We start from the raw sequence: 23147 nt of genomic DNA on the forward strand, positions 1-23147 counted from the left end.
TTGCTGCCCTTGCGTCCATGGGCGACCAGATACAGCGACTTACGGATAAAGTCAAGCTCCCAGACCCATAGGGAGAAGGCATGTCGATAGTCGAAGGGAGGCGAGAGAGGTTTTGTCGCGGTCAGGCGTCCCTTCGAACAGTCCTGTTGCAAGTTCCCAGGCTGTTGCAGTTCGCCGCAGAAAGGCGTAACTGGGAAGTGTGCGTCCTCGGATGGTTCGACTTCCGAGCGGGAACGTCGGTATGCAGTTGTGTCTCGCCCCCTCAAGAGGACTTTCAGGACATCAATGGCTCTCGAGAGACATGCTCAAGATCGTGAGGCTTGGAGTAGTCCTGAGGTGTTGTCCTCCTCGGAAGACGGGGACGCAGTTCCGATCAAGAGGAAAAGGATTTTTCGTGCTAAAGAGGACTCAGTACGTCTGTCTCGTCCTTGGATTTCGATGAGAGACTCTCCTCCATCTTCTTGTGTATCTTCCCCTCGTCTTTCTCCGTCGGGTAGAGTACAAGATCGCTCTCCGTTACGTCGCAGTACCCGCTCGTAATTCTCCTCCTTCGTCCTCTACCATTCAGGAAGATAGTACGAAGGGTTTCTTAAGGGAAATGCAGTCCAAGCTGGCAGTTCTTGTGAAGTCTTGGGATGCGCCTGTGCAGGCATCTTCGAGGCGGAAGGACGATTTCCTTCCCGTTAAGTCTTCTAAGAGGGAAGACAAGGACGCGTTCGCCGAGGACTCAGGGCGCACTGGCGCTACGAGGACAGGCGATCGCTTGGTTATTCAGGACGCAGAACGCAGGAAGAAGAAAATGGTTTCGGAAGAAGCAGGACGCAAACGTCAGGACTCGGGATCAATTGTGGACGCAAGACGCAGGCGACAGGAAGCAGACGTGTCTACGATGGACGCAGGACGCAGGCGGCAGGACATCGAGAGGCGGCAGGACGCCGATTCTTCGTTAGCCGCAGGACGCAGGCGGCAGGACGTTATTCCGTCAGCGAAGCGTCAACACGACAGTGATTTGCAAGACATTTCTTCAGCAGAAGAGGAATTGGAATTAGTTGAGGAAAAGAATACGGAACCTTCTTCAGATTATAAGGTTCTGACTTCACGTCTTCTTTCTATTTTTGAAGGGGAATTCAAACCGACAGCTCCTTTATCTCCCTTATCACAGTTTTCCAAGACTAGGACTCCAAAGAAGTCCTCTTTCCTTAAGATGACTCTGTCAATTTCGGCGAAGAAGGCCCTTCAACGTGTGAATGACTGGATGAAGGATAAGAAAGAAGCGGGAAAATACTCTTTTGCTTTTCCACCAGCTAAGTTAGCATCGAAGTCAGGAGTATGGTACGCTACTGGAGAAAGTCTAGGCCTGGGAGTACCTGCCTCCCTCCCATGGGGACTTCTCCAGTATAGTAGACAGCTCACGCCGACAGGCGTTACAGTCTGCTAAGGTCTGGTGGACGTCTTCAGAGTTTGACCATCTTTTTAAAGGGATTTTTAGGACTTTCGAAGTCTTCAATTTCCTGGATTGGTCTTTGGGAGCACTGGCGAACTCCCTAGAAGAAGAGGATTCGCAGGATATAGAAACAGCTAAGAGCATTATGTCCTGCATGGACAAGGCTCTGAGAGACGGAACGAATGAACTGGCTTCTTTGTTCACAGCAGGAGTACTAAAGAAGAGATCGCTGTTGTGTTCTTTCGCTTCAAAAGGAGTTTCTAACTCTCAGAAATCGGAGTTGCTGTTCTCTCCCCTTTCGAAACAGCTGTTTCCTTCAGAGGTGATTAGGGATATAGCTCTCTCCCTTTCAGAAGGCCACTCAAGATCTTCTCTCGTCTTCAGTTAAGAAGTTCTTACCATCCAAGTTTGGTTAAGAAAACTCCAAAGGAAACTAGGCCTTCGCAACAGCCCTTTCGAGGCAGAACATTCGCTCGACCCGCCTTTAGGGGTAAGAGAGTACCCACTAAAAGAGGAGCCAAGACCACCTCTAAAGAATGAGATTTCAGTCCTCCAGACGACAGTGGGAGCCAGACTTCAAGGTTTTTGGGAAGTTTGGCAGAACATGAAGGCAGATCCCTGGGCTGTCAACGTAGCTCGGGAAGGGTAAACAGATTCCTTTCTTGAAGAGACCTCCTCTCGCAACATCTCCGAGAGCCCTCGGGAAATTACAACGATTTAGTGAAGAAAGCGGCTCTGTGGGAGCAAGTAGCTTCCATGCTAGAGAAAGGAGCCATAGAGCCTGTTCTGGATCACGAATCTCCGGGATTTTACAACCGGTTGTTCCTGGTTGCAAAGTCCTCGGGAGGTTGGAGGTCAGTTTCTGGACGTAAGTCAACTGAATCTTTTCGTAGAAAAGACCAAGTTCACTATGGTAGACGAACGATTCAGTACTGGCAGCGGTACGTCCAGGGGACTGGAATGGTGACCCTGGAGTTACAAGAACGCATACTTTCATATTCCGATTCATCCAGGAAGCAGGAAGTATTTAAGGTTTGTGATTCAGGACAGGGTCTTTCAGTTCAAGGCCCTGTGCTTCGGCCTTTGCACAGCCCCCCAAGTGTTCACGAGGATGATGTCCAATGTGGCGAGATGGTTGCATTTAAGAGGGATCAGAGTGTCTTTTTATCTGGATGACTGGTTGATAAGATCCCAATCAAGAAGTCAATGTCTGGAGGACTTGAATCAAACATTGAACTTAGCAAAAGACCTAGGTCTGGTGGTAAACATGGGAAAGTCTCAATTGAATCCCCAACAACAGATAGTTTATTTGGGGATTCAGATATCGTCAGTGACTTTTCGGGCTTTTCCGTCCCCCGAAAGGCAAGCCCAATGCATTCGGAAGGTGCAGGACTTTCTAAAGAAAGACCGATGCTCAGCAGAGAGTGGATGAGTCTACTGGGCACACTCTCTTCGCTAGAGAGGTTCATTTCTTTAGGAAGACTGTACATGAGACCTCTACAGTTTTTCCTGAGGATCATGGCCAAGAAAATTGCAACCGGATTCCTTCCAGTTCTAATTCCTGCCGAAGTAAAGGAGGAATTAAAGTGGTGGCTAACTCCAGGCAGGTTAGCAAGAGGGATGTCGCTTCAGCAGAAGAGCCCAGACCTCGTCTTGTTTTCCGACGCGTCGACTGCGGGGTTGGGGAGCGACATTAGGCAACCTCAAGAGGTGTCGGGACTTTGGAGCAAGAAAGAAACAAGTTGGCACATAAACAGGAAGGAACTGATGGCAATTTTCTTGGCCTTGAAGCACTTCAGAGAGTTGATTCGAGACAAGACAGTGCAGATCAACTCGGACAACACCACGGCTCTGGCATACATCCGCAAACAAGGAGGGACTCATTCTTTTCCCCTTTACAAGCTGGCAAAGGAAGTTCTGCTTTGGGCGGAAGAAAGGAAGGGAAAGGGTCGTGCTGCTCACCAGGTTTATACAAGGAGAGAAAAATGTGAGTGCGGACCTGTTGAGGCAGAAGAGAACAACTTCTCTCGACGGAGTGACGTTGCACATGGAGGTTTGCCAGAGCCTGTGGAAGTTGTGGGGCCGTCCGGTAGTAGATCTGTTTGCGACAGCCAGAACAAAAAGGTTACCAACCTATTGCTCTCCGGTTCCAGACCAGGAAGCAGTGGCGGTCGACGCATTCCTGATGGATTGGACAAACTTAGATGTGTACGCTTTTCCTCCGTTCAAGGTACTGGGGAAAGTGATGAAGAAGTTCAGGGAGAGCCAAGGAACAAGGATGACCTTAATAGCCCCGTTTTGGCCGGCCCAAAGTTGGTTCACAGAGGTACTGGAATGGACAATAGATATGCCAAGGACTCTTCCGCTAAGAGTAGATTTACTCAGACAACCCCACTTCGACAGGTTTCACAAGAATACCCTCGCTCTGGGTCTGACTGCTTTCAGACTATCGAAACGTCTTGTCAGAGCGAGGGGAATTATTCTAGAGAGGTGGCCAGTGCAGTGGCTAGAGCCAGAAGAACCTCCACAATCACAGTTTATCAGTCGAAGTGGGAGAATTTCCGGAAGTGGTGTAAGAACAGGAAAGTGTCTTCATCCAGTACCTCTGTGACCCAAATCGCAGATTTCCTTCTATACTTGAGAAGGGAATTGGGCTTGTCAGTTTCGACAATCAAAGGTTATAAAAGTATGCTAACCTCAGTGTTTAGACACAGATATCTAGACATCTCGAATAACTTAGACCTTAGAGATCTGATTAGGTCATTTGGTACGAAGAAACAACCACAATGCAGGCCACCTGCTTGGAACCTCGATGTGGTCTTGAAGTATTTAACTTCTAGCAAATTCGAGCCTTAGAGAAATCCTCTCTGAGAGATGTTGCTAAGAAAACTATCTTTTTAGTAGCTTTGGCAACCGCTAAAAGAGCTAGTGAGCTTCAGGCCATATCGAAGAAGGTGGGATGGAGACATGGCAACGCAGTGTGTTCATTCCAAGAAGGTTTCTTGGCCAAGAATGAGAATCCAGCTAATCCTTGGCCAAGATCCTTTGAAGTTTTGGGTCTGTCTGAGATAGTGGGTCACGAGCAAGAAAGAGTTCTCTGCCCAGTGAGAGCATGCGGTTTTTATATGGAAAGAACAAGAGATATCAGAGGGAATTCTGATGCTCTGTGGTGTTCAGTTAAAGACCCCCCCCAGTAGACCCATGACGAAGAACGCTCTAGCCTTCTTCATGAGAGAGTTGATTAGAGAAGCTCATATGTTGTGTCAAGAGCAGAGCTTTGGTATTTTGAAAGTGAAGGCTCATGAAGTCAGGGCAGTTGTGACTTCATTAGCTTTTAAAAAGAATTTATCCCTCAAGGAAATTATTGAATCCACATATTGGAGAACTAATTCAATATTTGCATCTCATTATCTTAGAGATATTCAGACAACCTTTGATAATTGTCAGACGCTAGGTCCATACGTGTCCTCTGGTACAGTATTGGGCAAAGGAGTTACTACCCCATAACCTTCGTTTTAAGCTAGTGATTTTATTAGGTGATGGTGTTTGTGTTTTTGGTGGTCTGAGAAAAGTTCGGTATTTTTATCAGTCTTGTTAGTATTATCTTGTGATGGTGTGTGTGTAGTTCAGGTAAATGATCTATTACTAGCTTGAATGCCGTGGCATAAGAGGGCTGTACGGTTCTGTCAACACATTGGTCACGTCCAGTTGTCAGTTCCAGTCTTAGCTTCTTCAACATACAGGACACTTCCTTGTTGAGAGCTCCTAAGGTTTAAGCAGGCTTAGAGGCAGGACCTATGAAGTCAGCTACCTTAGCAGGTAAGGAACCTAGAGTTTTAATAATATTTTAATAATATTTTTATACTCTAATAATGTTGCTGTCTTTGACCCACCTCCAAATGTGTCAATCAGCTATATATATACCTGCCAGGTAAGTGTCATACATTAAAATGAAGTTTTTATGTTAAAACAAAGTTTAATGTATACTTACCTGGCAGGTATATATAATAATTTAATTCCCACCCGCCTCCCCTCAGGAGACAGGGTTCAGAGAAAATCTGGCCCAATTGGGAACGGTTCCTAGCGCTAGCGCCACGGTAACGGGGTGGTGGTTGCCTGAACTACTAATAGGTTACTAGCATTTGCCGCGAGTTTTGAAAATTTCTGCCAGGTGGAACAGAGAATATAGCTATATATATACCTGCCAGGTAAGTATACATTAAACTTTGTTTTAACATAAAAACTTCATTTTCCCATTCCAGTCATCCAATTCGACAGAGTGGTTTTTATAGTGTGGGGATTTTCTTGTAACTGATGATATTATAAACTTGCTGAATCCCACTATCTTAATAGAATGCTTGCCTCCTTAGGAATCCATCACTTTTCTGACTATGTGCGCTGTTTCTAGCGGGATGGTACCTAGTGTTTCTATGATTGTGGGTACAATTTCCATTGGCATATCCCATTTCCTTCTCATTTCTATTTTCAGGGCTTGATACTTATCAGTTTTTTCTCTTTCTTACTGATCTACTCTGGTGTCCCATGGTATTGCAACGTCAATGAGTGATACTTTCTTCTTGATGCTGTCAGTCTGTCAATCAACATCATGTCTGGTCTATTGGCATGTATCACCCTATCTATTCTGAAACCATAGTCCCAGAGGATCTTTGACAGATCGTTTTCTATCACTCCTGCAGGTTGGTTTTCGTACCACGTATTACTGCAAGCTAGCTGGTATGTCTTGCACAGGCTCCATTGGAGGGCTTTTGCTACTGAATCATGGTTCTTTTTGTACTGGCTCTGTGCAAGTGCTGGACATTTGCTTGCTAGTGGTTTTTGGTCTCGTTTTTCATATTGCACTTCCTGCATATGGATGAGACGTTATTTCCATCTATTTTTTTTTTAACATATCTGGTTGTTAGGGCTTGAGCTTGTGCTGCTGTTAGCCTTTCTTCTGTTTCCTTCTTGAGTTGTCCCCTCTATAGCCATTGTTATGTTTCATTGCTGGCCAGTTCTTTAGTCTGTCTCATGTACTGTCTGTGTATCGGTTTGTTGTGCCATTCCTCAGTTCTCTTTGTCATTCTCTTGTCTCTGTATATTTCTGGGTCTTCGTCTACTTTTTATCAGTCCTTCTTCCCATGCACTCTTGAGCCACTCATCTTCACTGGTTTTCAGATATTGCCCCAGTGCTCTGCTCTGGATGTTGATGCAGTGCTCTATGCTTAGTAGTCCTCTCCCTCCTTCCTTTTGTGTTATGTATAGTCTGTCTTTATTTACTCTTGGGTGTAGTGCTTTGTGTACGTATTATTATGTGCTTCCTAGTTTTCTGGTCTATGCTGCAGAGTTCAGCCTTTCATCCACTCCACTTCTCCTGGCCTGTATCTGATTATGGTACTACTAATGTGTTCATGGCTTTCATTATAATTTATTTCCAACATTGAGTTTTGGCTTGAGTATTGCCTCAAGTCTCTGCATATGTGTATTTTTTCCTGACCATGTCCTTCATCTTTTGGTGTTTTATGCCCTTTCCTTTTATTATTCCCAGGTATTTGTATCCTGTCTCATCTGTGTTTGATGCTATTATTATTATTAGTATTACTAGAGAAGATATACACCTGTTTATATGAAGCAAGCCTACAGTGGCCATTGACGTGAAATTAAGCTTCCAAAGAATATGGTGTTCGTATGAAAGAAGTTATAAGGGATAATAGGAAATACAAAAAGAAGAGATCAGTTATTAAAAAATGAAAATAAATTGTAAACTTTAATAAGTTTCCTTTTTCAAGTGGTGAACTCCAACCCTGAAGAATAAATATCAGTTGAGTATCTAACGATTTGGGAGTTAGCGAAGTATTGGTACAAGGTAATTGTCTTTAAAATGCTTATTTTGTTCACCTGAATGTATTCTACACAGTTGAAGGCTATTTTATGGTTAATGCATTTCCTTAAAAACTTAATTATATTGTAAAAACTTAGTGCTATCCATCTGGTAAGGCACTGAGAGTGTTCTGTTTAGACTTATAGTTGTAGATAAAAATACTACTTATTGGTAATGTAGTTATATAAAAACATTTATTTCCTCAATATTTTTGTTAAGATTTTTACAAGTTCACTCATTTTTTTATGCACCTGTTAGAAAATTATCTTACATATTACCAACTATGTACTGTATTTTGATTATTTTCATGGCCATGTGAATTTTAATTATACTGTAAACATGATTTTATATAATAAATCATTTATTCATTATTTGATGGTGGAAAAAATTTCCATATTCCCACTTTATTATAAAATGTGTACTTACGTACCATAATTTTCAGTAATTTTTTAAATGATTGTGATATTTTACATAAGTATGATTTAAAGCTTGATTATTTTACAGGTATTGGTAGAAATCGTCAAACCAGGAGAAGTTGGAGTAATGTTGAGTTATGTTGCAGAAATTTTCAAGTGGAGTAGTTCTGCAAATGGCTCAAAAAGGTATAAGAATTAAAATACGAGTGTGAATGAGAACTTATTTATATTGAAAAGATTTATAAAAAAAAGAATTAGAATTAGGATAATAATAATTATTCATAAAAGCAAACATTTATTAGATTATGCAGGGACACAAAATGTAATATGATTAATCTTAACCCTTAGTGGTCAGGTAACCTCATATGAGTAGCAATAACAAGTGTTTGGTGGTGGGGGGATGGATTCATTCATGGTGCGCATCAGTATTAAGTGTCATTGATTTGGAGGAATCAGGCAGTAAAGATGTTCCATTACTTCCATTGTCCATATATTCACTAATGACAACTTTGAGACCGGCTCATATCGTGATTGTAGGCAGTTCAGGAGTTAGTTGTGATCTTGACTTGAAGGGGGACATGTTGTGTTTCGCTTCCTCCCATGACATCTTTTTATTTATTTGCTCATAGATATGCGCAGGGGTTGCTGTTTGTTTTAGTTCTTATCTTTTATGTAGTATGTCAGTTATACATTTACAAAGAAAAGTAGAAAGAAATATAAGAAAAAAACACATTTACCATATAACCCCAAAAAGTTACTTAATCTTTGATCTCAGTAAATTTACATGTTTAAAACAAATATATGCAGAATTTGTTACTGAATTTAGTTCTTATTTGTTTTGATCTTGTGTGAGCTGCAATTATGGTTTTACAAAATAAAATGTAAACAACAAGTAGTGTCTTGGAGATGCGAGCAATTTGGCTGATACTGCAACACTTCCAAGATCTCAAGGCAACTTCCCCCTACTCCCACCCTGCTGAAGTAAGAACACAATGGCCTGATACTTCAGGCAGTGGCTTCCCTCCATCTTCATGGATGGAGGCTAACCAGCAATTCCTCAGAAATAAGGTTTTTCAGAAGTTGCTTTGATCATTGCCAGCCCCCTCAAGCCCTCTTCCCTTGGTCTGTAACAGGGAAAATGGAAGGTATTCCTTCATTGTTGCAGTGGGAGGGATCTACATCCCCTCGAAATGTCGTTCAGGGATGTAGTAGAATTCCCTCTCTTCCTATGTCAAGAGGAAAACCTTTTCTTGTATCCAATTAAAGGTTGTAGGGTTGTCCTCACCTGAGTGTTCAAACTTAAAGGCTTAGCAAACTTAGGGGCATAAACCTCTCAACGTCATGTCTTCCCCAACCCTGCCAATATGGTGGGGGCATCTACTGTTCAGTAAAATCCCTCGTAACCTGGACCCTTGGGACCAGAGTTGCTGCTTATGTATTCAAATTTGCTTGTTGCATGAAAGATATCCTTTTCAAATTCCATTGGTATCTGGCATTGCATCATTCATTATCAGTAAACAATACCTATTTTTCAGTGTTATGATTAAGTGATTTCTAACATCGTAAACCAAACATTATCCCATGCTCACCTAAGTCTTGCGGTATAATGCGAAAAGTGCTTAAATCCATATGTTACAGCAGACAGACACCCAATAGTGCATTAGACAGCTGACACAGACATAGACTCTGCACACTTACTTTGTGTTTGCTCTCATTTCTCTTTAAAAAATTGAGAGAGAGAGAGTGATTAGCAAATGCACAGGAAGTTGGCCGACCACTCTACTGCAAAGCAAATGTGCACATGGACCTTATGTTTATGCATATGCACTCATGGTGGCCCGACCAGGCTTACGTTTGGACCTAACAAAATGCAACATTTTATATAACTTTGATTAAACATATAAAATCTTACTGTTACCCAAACATTCAAATAATTTCATATAGTATTTTAGACTATAATTTCGTTTTTGTTTTAATTTTGTTTCTAAATTTAACTGACTCATTGCCACCATTAGCATTATCCATTGGAGGCAGATGATATGGATGGGAGTGAAGTTGGGGAGGACTCTTGAGTAGGGGAGATGGAAGGTCGAGGAGACTGCAGTGGCTAAGATGATGCTTTCACCATGAGTGGTCAGGTATCAACTTTCTTTCATGGCTTACAATACTTGCAGTTGTGGATTGTCTTCTCCATTGTCTGCATTTTCTGTCTCATCTTCCCCAACACTAATTCAGTAATCTCATCATCATTCAATGAAAGGGGACCAGAGAATTTCAATCCACTTCCAACTGCGAAATGATTTCTACTTTCAAGTAGTTTTGAATCATCAATTTTTCTACTCATTCATGACTGATACCTAATGGTGAGTATTGAAGCCCTCAAAGTCCTCCCCAGCTTCATCATTAGTGAACATAGTGAACATGCCATTGATAGTCAAGAGTCAAGATAATATCTTTGTGTTTAAAAGTAGCCATGGACAAAAAACAAAAAGTTTTGTACCTGGTAGCAGTGAATTTCAGACTATAACTGAAAGATTAGAAAGAACAAGAGGGAAAACAAAGGAGCCCAAGAGGCCATGTACGTATAATGACAGCTTAATATATACACATGCAAGAAGGGTACTTGAACTGGCAGATTGTTTAATTAGGGCCTACAGTTAGTTTGTTTGTCTGGAAAAAAAACTGTCCATTATGGGCACAATAAAATTTGTTTTATAGAAAGAGGTAAATATCTCTCTCTCTCTCTCTCTCTCTCTCTCTCTCTCTCTCTCTCTCTCTCTCTCTCTCTCTCTCTCTCTCTCTCTCTCTCTATTTTAGTGGCACTTGTTGTGTTGATGCTTCAGAGCTCAGGTTCCTTAAATTGTAGATGCAAGAGAATTTACTATATATGTATATACAGGTATTCCTTTTTTGGGATAGGTGTATTTTGGTAAAAACTTCTGATTTTCCATATTGTTTTGTGAGCTGAGAAATATTGTATTTCAAACAGATGGATGAAGTGAACATAAATCTTTGATAATGTGAATAAAGAAAATAATTTTCAGCTTGTAAAGAAATTACCTTATCTAAGATTTTTAGAGCAAATTTTAATTGTTATAATTTATTGTTGTTTTCTTGATATTTATATGTGCATAGTTAGAGGTTTTGGGATTTATAGTATATCTGTTAAAACTGAGTATTACCAAGAAGTTATATCTGTTTTTAAAGTAAGTTAAAGTAATGTAAGTTGTTGGATAGTTTTGAATTATTTTCCATGGTTGAACATAATTTTTAATAAGTTTTCTGATGTTTATTTCTTAATTAATAGTGAATTATTGATCTGCTTCAGATAGTCCAATATTACGCCAATTTAAATGTAAAGTGAAGATGTTTACAATTGGAAGTAGCATATTGCAGTGCAGATTTCAGTTGTATAGTACTTTTTTTTATAAATTAAGAAGATGCATGTTTATTATATTTCCAGGATGAAAAATAAATTTAGCTCCTTCATAACTAGCCAGATAAGATATTTGCTGCCTCCCTTGGTTGTTCGAGCATCTCAGGAAAATAAGCCTAGCCTTCTCCAGGAGTTAGCTGCTTGCTTGACTCTTCGTCTGAGAGATGTCCTCATTGACCATTTCCAGGTAAGTGTGAAGTGTGTTTCTTTTGGTTTTTCAACTCTTATAACTTTTTATGGTGTACAGTACTTTATTGCTTCTAATTTTAAAAGCAGAATAACCAAATAGATATCCAGGAAGGATAATGCAAAATTTTAATATAGTATAGGTAGCATAATTTCTAATTGTTCATATACGAAACAAACCTTCGGTCTTAACATTACGATTAAGTAGCGCCAAGCTGGAAACCACTAGAATTAAAATTAACTTGTGCGATCCAGGGACTATTGGCATCTATACCAGGTCACTGGGCATGTATACCCAGAATGCCCTCAGGGTCGTATGACCGACCCGCCAGTTATCTTTCTACCGCCTTTAAGATATGACGTGTTCTCTGTCTATCTGTTTAAAGCCGGTTTTAGTTTGTCCATTTTTATCCATTTCGATTTCATTTTTCTTATTAATTCTCTTTTACTGAGTGTGCTCAGTGTGGGTGTGAGCTGTAAGTGTGTGTAAGTGGTGAGATGGAGTGTTTTGTATCGCCGTCAGGATCTTCTTCTGTTTCAAAGACGAGACAAAGGAAATGCCCTGGAGTCAGTGGCTTTCCTTGTTCAAGATTCCTAACTTCGGAGTCGATGGATCCTCATCCAACGTGTAGTAGGTGCAGGGAAAATGTATGTACAATTACTAATCCGGACAGTCACATCCCAGTCAGCAAGAAAGGCAAGAAGTCAGTGGCTGATAAGCTCAAAGCCAGTGGGCGAAGCCATTTGCAAGAGTCTGAACGAGCGAGTGAGTCTACAGCCGATGGGATAACGGCCGATGCGGATTTGCAGTAGAAACTATAAAGAGTCAAGTAAATCTACAGTGTCATTGGCGAAATCGGCGCTGGGGGCGAAAAGTGCAGCAAAGGATAGAGCACAGATACTGGTTTCACCTGTAAGACCGTTTAAAATACGGAGAAAAGATGATAAGGCTCCTGTTAAAAGGTCGAAAAATCGCGAGTTGGCAACCTCGTCTGATACGTTGGTGGAAGGCGTTGTCCGCCTAAATGAAGGATCAAGGCCGAATTCTCCGATGGTCGCTGGAGACGATATTAATCGTCATGGAGAGGAAGTGAGCTCGGTTTTGAGAGAGCCTTCATCTTGGAGATATAGGCGAGATTCCCGCTCTAGATCTGCAAGCAGAGAATGAGTGAGGCGGTCTCGTTCTCCTGCTGACTGTTCGGGATCGAGCCGTCGGAGGCAGACGGCCACGAAGCACCCTGATGTTTGTCAGGGGATATGAGTGAGATAGCGTCTCCTGTGGCTTCTTTGTTTTTATGTAAAGATTACATTATTAATCATTTAACAAGGTCACTGATCATGCAGAGACTAAGTGGAAGAGAGGATGTTGAGTAATTTTATGCAGAAGAAGGGTGGTGAAAATTTCTTTATATATTTTATTTATATTTAAGCCTACCTTGTTGATGGATCTCTTACAAAAGACATGGCTTGTAAATACCTTATTCAGATCCATTGCATCTACAACCTGCCTGAGTATTGCCTAAGCTTTATTAATGCACCATCCTTATTAATATTCATTGTAATGTCTTCAGGTATCCATTTATCCTCTACATTACTCATACTCACATTTACTCTCACCTTTTCCCTCTTGCAAAGGCTGTTTAACTCTTTTATGTACCAGCTTATACAGTTTCAGATCACTATTTCCAGTCATTACTGTATCATCTACAAACTCAAGGCCTCTACTCTCTGCTTATAATGCATTTTCTTTCCCATGAGGTTGTACTTTGTCTTGAAACAATCACAGAAACATACATACTACAGCTTTGTCTGTGATATGATTTCATGCCAGCCTACCTATAAGTTCCAGCTCTCCCTTCACATCTTTTGCAAAATTTTTATTGTTCTGAACATTGTTGTTCTCAACAACTCATCAGTATCAGACATTCTCAATTCCCCACACATTGCCTCTAGTCATTATCATCATCATCATCATCATCAATTTTGCTGAAAATCATATATACAGAGATACATAAGGTTAAATACAGTACAATACAGAAATACAGATTGCACAGAGATAAAATTGAAATGTACTGCTACATTTAAACATTGGCAACAATAGTAATAGTACACTGTATTGATGATAATGATAATAACTTAGAATTTTTCAAGCATGAGACCATACATGAATACAGTATGTAGGTATATTATGTGAAAGGTTAAATGGCAACTCTTGATTGCAGTGATAATATCTTGTCTTCATAAAAACCATAGTGGTGGGACAGCTAACATTTATAAATATGTATACTTCAATTATGAAGAAAATATGCTCTGAAATTTCTAAATAATCAGAATGATAAAGGCAAAAACATCATCGGTGGTATTATGAACACAAAGAAAAATCAAACAAAACTAGCAGTTGAGATCCTAGTGCCTATCTATGGATGATCATGTGCAGTTTTTGGTCTTTGTAACTACAGTATGCGAGAGTAGTACATCCAGGGAAAGACAGCTTATACCTGTTCAAGACGCTTGTCTTGTGGAGCCTTGTGGCACTTTAATGCTAATGACAGGTCTTTGTCCTTTCCTCTGGTCTTGCTTACCCCTTTAAGCTGAAAGCTGTTAGGATTTTGTAAATATTGCATCAGGCATGTAATTCTTCTGTTTGGGTACTGTATCTCAGTTTATGAATGTTGAGCATCGGTTTTTTTTTTTGCCAGTCTCAGTTCCTTAAGCATTTTACCTGACTTGTCATTCCAGTCAATTTTTAAGTGTATTCATTAAATTGTAATTTGTGTTGATGTAGATTATGGTTTTCCAAGTAGAAAAAAATCGTTAAACACAACTGATTTTTTTATATATAAGCTCAGCATATACAGAAATGATTTCACTTCCCAGCCCTGCTCTTTTTCCCTTAGCAATAATTTAGACTGTAAGAGAAAGTGAGGCTCTTACCTGGAACTTTAAGGGCCATAGTTTGCCTGTGTAATGCTGTCAGTCATTGGGCAGATGATCTGTATTATGTTCAGAAATGACATGTCTGGGATTCATGAATACAAGTGTTGGCTAATATGATGTTGGTTATGTGTGAAAAATAAGTTTTATTTAAAAAGCAATCCATACTGAAAGACTGACTGTTGAATACTTACTCTCCTGACTGCTTTGGACCAGGAGATTAACCTGTGCATGTGTAAGCCTAATGTCTAATTGTTGTTTGCTTTATTTATTGTAAATTATTATTGTAAATTATAAATGGGACTGAAGCATTTGAAATGATTTGGTGACCACAGAATGGGCTAAATTATAATTAATATTTTTGATAGTGTAGCCACTGTTTGTCCTCAAAGGAGTTACACTCATGGTCCCCCCATGGCACCATAAGACAGACCAATCAAAAGAATTTGCTTTTAGGTGGTCTCAGCCAGAATAGTGCTTGTTGGCACTGTGGTAGAATATGTAAAGGAGTTGGGACAGGAAGGCTCTATCCCCTGTCCTACAACAACTGCCTCAGCTCCCTACATCCCATTCACACAGACGTGACAACAGTGTGTGCTGGCCATCTTCCTCATTACACTCTGTCCAAGAGTTCATTAATCCCCAGGGTTTGCTCCAGAAATTGTGTTCAGATACGTATGTTTTGATTAGCATAACACCACTCAAGCTAAGTATGTAATTAATTTCAAGACCTAGTGAAAAGTTTTAGTTCATTCAAATTTTAACAGGTAGGCTTACTGTATTTGTCTAAATTGGGAGCCAGTAGGCCTCTTGCAAGGTGAGAAGTTAGGAGTAGATCAGCAGGCCATGCTGTAATTGCTGTGCTGTTACTTCTGGTTTAACAAAGTGATAATTAGCATTAAGGTTTGATACATAGATGTGATTGTAGTTCCTAATCATGCTTAACTTATAAGCCTTGGTGTTTACAAATCCCAGTACGTATTTCCTTTGTAGTATTTTATAATTAATTAAATGGTTATCTGGTAGTAACTGTTCCTCAGTTATCCTTAATATTGGTGTTTTTTGGCAAGTGTTAAAGGAAATATGTTCATGCAGATTTGTATTTCCAACAGGTATTACTACTCCGCCAGTAGTGACGTCACAAGTGTTGAGAAAATTGTTGTCTTTCCTGAAAGAATACAAAAGTACCTTTTCATAATGGTGAGCTTTGCTAAACTATTTAAAATCTTGAGATACTGATTTCATATATTTTTGCTACAGTAATTCCAATAATTACAATAAACCCCCCTATTCGTGTTCTTGAGGTTCATGGACTTGCCTATTCACGGATTTTTCCACATACTGTATATACCCATTATTTGGTGAAAATTCACCTATTCGCAGTATTTTTCACCTAGAAATATTCACAAATTACTGTATTTTATTTTTGTGACAATGCACTTTTGTGATAAAACTTAAAATATTCAGGTATAAGCATTTTTTGAGTTTTCTGGTGTTTTAACTATCAAAATAGGCATTTTTGAACATTTTTAGAGGGATTTTAAGTATTCGCAGATTTTAGCTATTTGCGCGGGAGTGTGGTACCCAACCCTCATGAATACAGGGGTCTACTGTGTTAATTTTCATTATGTACAACAATTGTATCCTATAGGTACATAACCTGGGGCTCGGGAATAGACTGGATAATCAAAAGTTATGACATATGTAGAAATATATAGTATGGCTATCCATTTAGTTTTGTCTTAATTGAGTTATAAGCATTTTTGAGTAAATCCTTTAAGGCAGTGTTAGTGTAGCAATTGTGAATTAATATTTTAATACATTACTGCTAGGCCATATATGGACATGACCTTATTGATCATGTTGCCTTACATCATACTATGAACACATACTTGTGGCCATGTAGGCTTGTGTTAATTTGAAGTGTTTACTACCTTTACACTGATATACGTAGCCAACTTTAGGTAGCTTTTTGATTAAACACTTGCTCATTTTATCATTACTTGGCTACTATTATGCAGGACCTTACACATTACCTGCGCCACAGCAAACTCACCCTGCTTTTTGCCCGCGGAAAGGGCTCAATGCTACATGCAATGAGCCAGGCCCTGAAGAATTGAAGGAGTTCTTGGTTGCTAGCTGGACATGTGTGGAATATGCAGCATGTTCCTGGCAGCAAGTATAAATGGGGAAAGAGCTCATTTTTAAGTTGTCTAAGAGTTATGGGTTTCAATTGGAGTAGAGAAGATAGAGACTAACGTCCACTATTCAAGCAGAACTTTGGCAGTGGGTTTCCATCTCTCTCGAAGTATAATCCACTATTTTGGTCAATACTCTAAGAGCAGTGGATTCTAGGAACTCACAATTCAACTCCTTTGATGGAAACAGATCACTGATACCCAACGTGAAGTGGATATAGCCACTGAAATTTCCCTTCTGAATCCAATGGATCTAGGGGATAGCCCTCTGCTTCACATGAGAGAGTTACTTCGGATGAGAATCTTGCTTTTTCCCTTGTTGCATCAGGGTCCACCCAATCCCATCCGAAGTGTCTGTATACCTTCTAGGGGGGTAGTGAGTTATCCTGGACTTCTTTACTGCCAGGCAGTGGTGATACAACTGCCTCATCTCAGTCAGTTCATGCAGGCTTTTCCTGATGGAAAATACACTTGCTGTATTTTATATACTGCAGGCAGTGATGATTCAACTGCTTTGGCTCATCAGTTCATTCAGGATTAATTGATAGGAAAATTCATCTTGCTGTATTTTCTTTATTGCCAGGCAGTGATGACACAATGCTTTTGGTCATCATTTCATGCAGGTTCCCCTGATAGGAAATTCCACTTGCTATGCATTCTGTACTGCCAGGCAGTGGTGATACAACTGCCTTGGCTCATCAGATCCTGCAGACTTCCGTAATGAAAAATATTTCTTGCAGTACTTTCAGAATTCCAGGATGACCATGCCACTGAGGATCATCAGATCAGAGATGCTATCCATGACTCCTAAGCGGAATTTAGGTCTGTCCTGGATTTAGAATTTTGTATCCTTTAAACTAGAGGATTGAGAGGCTGCACAGTCTGCCAGGGCATGGATAGGTTTTTCTCATAAAATATCATAGGTCATGGGAACAGGGCAGTAAAAAACTCAAGCCCTACAAGAAGTTTAATTGGGTGTTTATATCCCTGTTTAAATCAGATTGGATGATGAGAGCAGGCTGCTTTCTTCCAGAGGTCCAACTGGTATGAAGGAATGTAACTGATGGGCCACCTAGATGATTAGCTAATCTGGGGAGCCACCAGAGAAGTGTGCTGATGAAACCTGAGATGGTAGTCAACACTCTAGTCAAAAGGTTTCTTAATAGGAACAAGGCTCACTTTACATCCAGCAGACTTTTTCTGAGGTTGGGACTTTGTTGAGATACTCTTCACAGCCAGCTGTATCTTCCCAATAGCACTCAAACCAGAAAAAAAAAGTCCTGAGGAAACTCCTTGCACAGCTCAGGTTTTCAAGATAACCATTGGATTGAAGTCTGGGCCTGTTACAGATTGGTTCTGTGGTAGATCTAATCCTGAGATTATCAGTAAGATTTAAACAGTCTTGGTCTCACATGCCAGAAAAAGGCTTTGCAATTGCCTTCATCTGAGATTGGGAAGGTGTTGAAGGTACTCTGTCCATGCTGGAAGGTTTCTCAGGCAAACAGACTGACCTGACTCCACCATTTGCACAAGTAATAATACATATGCATCCTTGACAGGTTCGTGAGGCCATTGGGAGGATTTCTAGGGGGAAGTAGTCACTTATTCTGAGAGTGTCATATGAGTGTCATGCAGCTACTGGCTGTCTTTCCACCTCTGAAAATTGGAACCTCCTTAAGGAATCCATATTTTGTTTGTCCTAGACAGTATACTGGCAATGTCATATCAAGACACTACCACACTTATGAACAAGTTTCTGGACAGCTATTTGTATTTTCAATTGTTCAGAAGTAGGTTTTTAATATGTAGTGTTTGATTTTTTTGTTTATGATTACATGCCTGAGTTAATTCAAATGTCATAGATTGTACTTTTTTTTCACTATACAGGCAGTCCCCGGTTATCGGCAGGGGTTCCATTCCCGAGGGGGTGCCAATAACCGAAAACAGCCATTACTGAAACTCAGCAATTTATGGCATGCACCATAATGGCGCTTATGGCGCCGTTAACCGGTTATTGGCACCATAAGCACCATTGTGGCACCTCTGCTAGATATGTTATAGTGTGCCATAAGACACCTTATGGCGCCGATAACTGGAACTCAACTTGGTGCGACGCCACTAAACCGGGGACTGCCTGTATTTTAAAACTGTGCTGTGATATAAAGATTATTTGGATGTTAGGAAGGTGAAAATAAAATCTAGATTTAGTATTTTTCCCTGTTTTGGAAGTTATGAACTTGGAGATAATTTCACAGGAACATCTGACATTGGAAGTTTGTAAAGTAAACAGTGCACACCTCCATCAATTGAGATAAATACATAATAAATATTTCCTGTAGGGAGAGGAAATACAGTGGGGCCTTGCTTAGTCGCGGATCAGCAATCACGGATTCAGTTAATCACGGGTTTTTCCTTGGACACTTCTCAGTCTATATTGCTGGTATGAATCACAGCATCGCAGGCTTGTCCGTGGTAGGCTAAGCCTTGTCCGGTTCCGATAACCAGCAAATGCATGAACAGATTCACATTATGGTATTAACTGACAATAAAGGTAATAAAACCATTCTCACCTTATATATTATTGGCATATCTTCATAATATATAGCCTATTCATGGAATAATTCCACATCATTGACATCAACTTGTTGAGCGGCCAGCAGAAATGTAAACATTGAGTTACACTTCACAGCACCTTTGTCATTCTTAACCTTTTAGAAATGTTAATAGTCGTAGTGTAATTACAGTAGTAATAACATTTAGGAAAACATAAATTTTCAATTCGAACTTCATTATTGTTTTGGTATAACATAATCAACTTCTCTGAACACTGCAGTCATACAAACGATAATTGTCATAGATTATCGTATTGTTGTTTGTGATTGGTGACAAAGTGTAAACGTAATAAAACCATTTTTACCTTATATATTATTGTCATATATTCATAATAAAATGCAAATCTTATATATTACGTATTGGCATATCTTCATAATAAAAAGTCTCTTCAAGGAATAATTCCTTGGGGAATGCATTTTTCAAAAGACAAAAATACACTTTACATGTTTACAGTATGCAATGATTACTTTATTTTGATGTGATTACATTAATATTACAGTATGGTACTCTGAGCAGTACAGTAACTATTTTTTTTATCATAAATGTATATTCATTCATGAAAAAAATACGTATGACCACCGTGACGTCACCGTTCTACAAACTACCGATGTATTTTTACGTAAGTATCCTCTAAACTCTGTCATAAATCACTTTACGTACTTACTTTTTTGGTGGAGCCCAAATACTACGTATATTCCGGAAAATTAACGAAATCTCGAATTTTATCATAGAGCAAGATTCACTAATTACGATTCACTAATTACTGTTTTCTTCTTCTTTTCATGACTAGATGCATTTTTAGGTTAAACTCATTTACAAATTTTCAAATACTATGAATGTAAATAGCAAAATCTCTCTCTCTCTCTCTCTCTCTCTCTCTCTCTCTCTCTCTCTCTCTCTCTCTCTCTCTCTCTCTCTCTCTCTCTCTCTCTTATCACTAACAGAAAAAACTATAATACTGATCTATTATTATCGTAATAAAAGAACAAGACGGTCCCCGACATTTCTAGATGCATGTGTAGCCATATTTTTATTCTTTCTGTGATTTACAAAACTGTGCTTCAATACAACTTTTATAGTTGACTCAATGATTATCACATATTATATAACAGTATACAAGAGAATATTTTATCACTATCAATGTTTCATTTCTTATCACCATAAAAATATTTAAAATACAAATTTCATCATGTTATTCTCGAGCTAAGATAGTCAACAGTACTCTCGTCCTAAGCTGCTCTCTCAAGCTATTCAAGTTACTCTCGTCCTAAGCTGCTCTCTCAAGCTATTCAAGTTACTCTCGTTCTAAGCTGCTCTCTCAAGCTATTCAAGTTACTCTCGTTCTAAGCTGCTCTCTCAAGCTACTCTCGTCCTAAGCTGCTCTCTCTCTCTCTCTCTCTCTCTCTCTCTCTCTCTCTCTCTCTCTCTCTCTCTCTCTCTCAATGAAATATGAATTACTGTATCATAATATCATAAACTATTATGTACAAAGTTAATAATAATAATAATTCCATTAATAAATTAGTTTCTTTTAGCAACTAAATTGTTTTCCAAAATAATTCTTTTGGTAATAAACATCCATCAGCTGATTCTGAACGTAAACAAAAGACAAAAATAGATTTTTATTGCTTTACTTTGCTGTTTATACATTAATATTATATTTCGGTGCTGTAATAATTTCAGTAAATCATGTTTTTTTATCATAAATATGTTCATTCATGAAATAGATATACTATGTACTTTTAGTTTGGTGCAGCAGCCAAATCATGAAAATAGAAAGGAATTGTTAGGTAATATACTTTTGTTTGCTGATCTGATGAAGGGGAAATTGAAGATAGGAAAGAATAACTTTGAAACTGTCTTGAATTTAGTTTAAGGTGATAGTTAAAGACATATTTGGTGCTTGAACTAAAGTAGGCAATTATAAACATTGAAATAGTGGTCTTGGGTGGGTTAATTATTAAAGTAGGCAGTTTAAAGCAATTTTTAGGGGGGGTACCAGGATAACACGGGTATTTACTTATCACGGGGGGTTCTGGGCCCTATCCCCCGCGATTAACGAGGCCCTACTGTATAGAAAATTGAAATTCATCAAAGAATGAGGTGAACCAGGAAGATAGAAATTAGGAATATTGTATGAGCATGAGCAAGTATTCTTGTAACTGTAAGAAGAATACATGGTAGAGAATACTTGGGATAATCAAGGAACAGGTTAAAGGAACAGTCTCATTTTTATCTTTATGTTCTTCTGTTCTTTGCAAAAATTCTAACCAGGCAGGACAGGCGCTCAGAGCAAAATTTTGAACTCATGGATGGCAAAGTTGAGTGTTCCGAACACAATTTTAACTCGTGACCTTGTCTGTTTGTATCTTGAATTTTTGTAAGTAGGGTGGTGACTATATCCGGAAGTGGACCGGTTTCCGTGTGCAGAACCATCAACATCCGGTGTATGTGTCTCCGAACGTGAATGTTCAGGGCAGTAGCTATGCATTCCTAAAAGACAGGAATGAATGGAGGAGACATACCATTTTCCTTCAGTGTCACAGATTTTGAAAGCTTTGAACAATCCACTGGTTTTCAGTGGAACTGCTTGCCTAGTGGCTTTTAAATTAGTCAAACAGTCATGGTCTTTTCTTCAACAACAGGCTAGAGAATAAATTCCATTTCTGTCTGTTGTTGTATCTTAGACAGTAGGGGAAGTCATCTAAGCATTCTCCTTTCTGAGCCATGGCTTTCACTTGTGGATTCTAAATCTAGCCTGCTATGAAGATTATTTGCCTAACATTACTAGATACCTATTGCAAAATCTACAGACTTCATCTATCCAACATCTGAATCTGTATGGAAAATGTGGTTAGGGTACCTCCACTCTGTGAGCCCGGTTGAAATCTACTAAAACTGTTTTACATTTTATTATTTTTTGAGGTAAAGTTGCCCTCCTATTTCAAAATCATGGCATACAAGAAAGTATTGATGGAACCCTTGCCATTTGGTTTAGAACTGATTAGAATATAGAAAATGTTAATTCTGTTCCCCCAATCTTTTTCAATAAAGTTCTTAAATTCCTGTCATCCCCTCAATTCACGGGCCCAATACAACTTATATGCCCTGAAAGGCAGTTTTCTTAACTACTTTGGCATCAGGAACTCGGATTAGCGTACTGGTCTCTCTTAGACAAGGACAACATTTACTTTTGTCTCCTGACGTATCAGTCTTGGCCAAGAGTGAGGATTTTTTTAAAGGGAAAATCCCCTTTCCTGATAAAGGAACTCGGTATATCATATAAAATATTATGCCTGGTTCTGGCACTTAAGGTTTACCTAGATGTTATGGCAAACATGCCAGATGATAATATTTTTCTTACTAGCAGAAACAAACCACTCTCTCTACATGGGCTGAGAATGATTTTAGTGACCCTCATTAAAAAGGCAGACCCTCACTCCTTTCCTAAGTTGCATGGCATACAAAAAGTGCATGCATCGCTAACTTTCTTCGAGATTGTTTCCTTCGAAGAAGTCTTTGGGTGTACAGAGTGGTTATTAGAGGCAGTATTGCTGAATCAGGGAAGGCGCAATAATCTTGCGGCCAAACCTGATATAATGAGGTTCACCGTAGAACCACAAGGGAAAGTACATTTTTAGGTTCATGCATTTCATGTTCTTTATTGCCAGACTATGGGTATCTGGAATGAAGACAACTGTTGATAACCTGTGACTTCATGAATATAAAATCCTGAAACACTATTGCCATGAGAGTGGTGGTCATGCTGAGATATTGCTTGAAAGGTGCAATAATCCCACAGCCAGACCTGAGATGATTAGATAAGTCACCTTCAAACCAGAAAGAATAATACATATATATTGTTTTGTGTGTTGTTTCCTGTTCTTTATTACCAGACCCTGTGGGTATCCAGAATAAAGAAAATGGTTAGTAACCAGTGACTATACTTTGGACCAAAAATTAGTCTGGGTTGTTGGGATTTATTTATTAGAAGCTAAGCCATTTCACCTGTCAATTTCTTTTATAAGCTCGTATGAGGACA

General features: G+C 39.4%; 1 protein-coding gene across 1 annotated transcript in view; it reads left to right on the forward strand.

The window, feature by feature from the left end:
* The window catches only part of LOC135217537 (serine/threonine-protein kinase atr-like), a 796062-nt gene that overhangs the window by 437255 nt on the left and 335660 nt on the right, over positions 1-23147 (forward strand). The window contains 2 exon segments of the mRNA XM_064253504.1: positions 7827-7924; positions 11202-11361. Of these exon segments, the coding sequence (XP_064109574.1) occupies positions 7827-7924; positions 11202-11361 (258 nt within the window).

This window comes from Macrobrachium nipponense, chromosome 7 (assembly GCF_015104395.2).
Source record: "Macrobrachium nipponense isolate FS-2020 chromosome 7, ASM1510439v2, whole genome shotgun sequence".
Taxonomy (NCBI): Eukaryota; Metazoa; Arthropoda; class Malacostraca; order Decapoda; family Palaemonidae; genus Macrobrachium; species Macrobrachium nipponense.